Genomic DNA, 2,305 nt, shown 5'->3' on the forward strand with positions numbered 1-2,305 from the left:
AAAAGGATTGATGTTTCCTTGTGGAAATAGACAAAACAAGAAGTTTGCACCTTAGGAGGGGGTGGTCTCCCTTCCTCATATGCATCCAGCATATGCCAAGACCTCGTGGATGGGAGCTCGCCCATCTTAACATGGTATGCACGAAAGTGAGCATCCTCGTGGTGCAACCCATGATGTCGGCCTAGCGTATACGAGAGAAGCATATTGCACGGGTTCCCTTGTCATAGGAAATGGCTCGGGACAGTACCTGGAGATAGGTTACTGCGGGTTCCTTTGGAAGACGTGTTACATGTTCTCATGCCATGGCGAGGCGTGCGTCGTGCTAGCATATTCCATAAGCAGGATTGAGCTATCCAAGGGGCCAAGCCTTGATGTGCTATGTTGGGCATGAGGTAGCTTATTAAGATGGATGCTCCTATGCCCATTGTCTGGATGGTAAGCCGAGATGATAGGTGCCGGATGCTTGAGACTAGATGGCAAGATCCGCATATGCGGCTTGGTGTGCTCCGCACATATGTTGGTATCCTTTATAGTGGGCGAGAGTCTAGGACTCAAGGAAGCGTTATACGGGAGGGCTCGAGCTATGCTCGTAGGTTGGGACACGATGGTGTCATGCCGCATTATTGGTTGGGAACCAAGATGACTTGATAGTCGAGATGTTCCGAATATGTTGGGGAAGGCTGGTTATGTTCTAGGAGGGAGTACATGACGCCGCACGGCACGTTAGGATTTGATATTCCGCACTATCGACCCGTGTCTTTGAGTATATTATGCCAGGTCGACCTAACGGGACAAAAAGACCGTGACACAAGGACACATCGGGCTCTCTGGAGGCGGGTCCTGGATGGCAAGCCTTTTTCCCACCCCTATCCTATAGTTTACTCTTTAACATAATAAACAAAGCAAATCTACTGCATCTTTCGCTCTCATTTCAGTTTTTCTCTCTCTAAAAAAGTTACATCGCTCTGTCTCCTATTCTCTTTCTTCTCTCATTCGCTCTCTAGTAACGGTGGTGGTTGATGGCAAGGACCAACAAGTACTCCTCGATCAACTTCAACGATATCTACGACAAGAAAATTAACACAAAATCATCTTCTTCTGCATCTTCTTCACCTTCAATTTCTCAAAAATCTCATCAGAATCTCACAACTTCTCGTACCCATGGCGGAATGCTTGTCTTAACCCGTCCTACACCCAAACCCCTTCCTCAAATCCAACCCCAACAATCGTCTTCCCAACTCCCAAAATCTTCCTCTCCAGCTACAGATCAAACTGATCCGACATCAGATTCAATCTCTCTTCGTCCTTTAGGTCGTACTGGTTCTTCTTCTTCATCTTCTTTACCAATCATAATTACCCCAGATCATAATAAAGAGAAGGAGTCAACAATTTCTTCCATTTGTTCCCCAAAACCAGAACCTTTCGTTCCTCCGCATTTACGGCCAGGGTTCGTTGGCAAGGAGGATAGATTAGGGCAAGACGGTCAGAAGAATCTAGGGTTTCGATCTCGTGAGCTTGCTCAAAAACAGGGTCATCATCATACTCATCAATATCAGCAGCAGCAGCAGCAGCAGCAGCAGGTGGGTTCCTCAATTCGATTTGGGGAAGATGGACGTCCTAAATCGGGTGGATATGAAACGATTCATAGAGGTGGTAACTCAGATCAGGAGTTCATGAATCGTCCAAATTCGAGTGGAAATCATCGTCCAAATTCAAGGGGATGGTATGGTTCATCTAACAGATCTCCTCACCATTTTTAGATCAGAATGGTTCAAAAAATAGACATTTTGTTGTTCTTGTGCTTTTTCTGGTAATCTAGTCAAGAAATAGACATTTTGTTTCTTTACTTCTGTTAATTTTTTTTATTGTTGTGGAATTAAATTTAATGGGGATCACTCAATACCCATTTGGGGAAAAAAGTTAACTTCTATGTAGCTTTTAACAAGATTTCTCTTTCAATTCCCTTTTGAATTAATTAAGATCATATGATTTAGATTAGGGCTATACATTAGATCAGTAACTGACTTTTAGGCCCCATCCGTGAGCCGATCCCAAGGGTTCGGTTACTAGAAAACTCAATCTGAGCCAATCTTTCGCGGTTTGGTTCGGTAGGTATAGTTTGGTTCGGTCGGATAACCCAACTTCATTTGGATCGATACTAAATGTGCACCCCTAATTATCATAGATAGCTCAGGTGAATCTTTATTCTGCTGAATTCCTGAATTGAGTTGATGTCTTTTATGTTAAGGTTTATTAGACGATTGATGCAATGATTACAATATACTTATTTGTGTTTGATCGGAAC

The 2,305-nt window shown here is 43.6% G+C and overlaps 1 protein-coding gene across 1 annotated transcript; it reads left to right on the plus strand.

The window, feature by feature from the left end:
• The first annotated feature begins 893 nt into the window (after window positions 1-893).
• Window positions 894-1,895, plus strand: LOC147548913 (proteophosphoglycan-like protein). Its single transcript, XM_086666379.1, has one exon. The coding sequence runs from the start codon at window positions 1,020-1,022 to the stop codon at window positions 1,758-1,760; it is 741 nt and encodes a 246-aa protein (XP_086522505.1). The 5' UTR covers window positions 894-1,019; the 3' UTR covers window positions 1,761-1,895.
• The last annotated feature ends 410 nt before the right edge of the window (window positions 1,896-2,305 follow it).

The sequence above is a fragment of the Eschscholzia californica genome, unplaced genomic scaffold (assembly GCF_041429995.1).
Source record: "Eschscholzia californica isolate CP2 unplaced genomic scaffold, dmEscCali1.0.p SCAF_3, whole genome shotgun sequence".
In the NCBI taxonomy this organism is placed as follows: domain Eukaryota; kingdom Viridiplantae; phylum Streptophyta; class Magnoliopsida; order Ranunculales; family Papaveraceae; genus Eschscholzia; species Eschscholzia californica.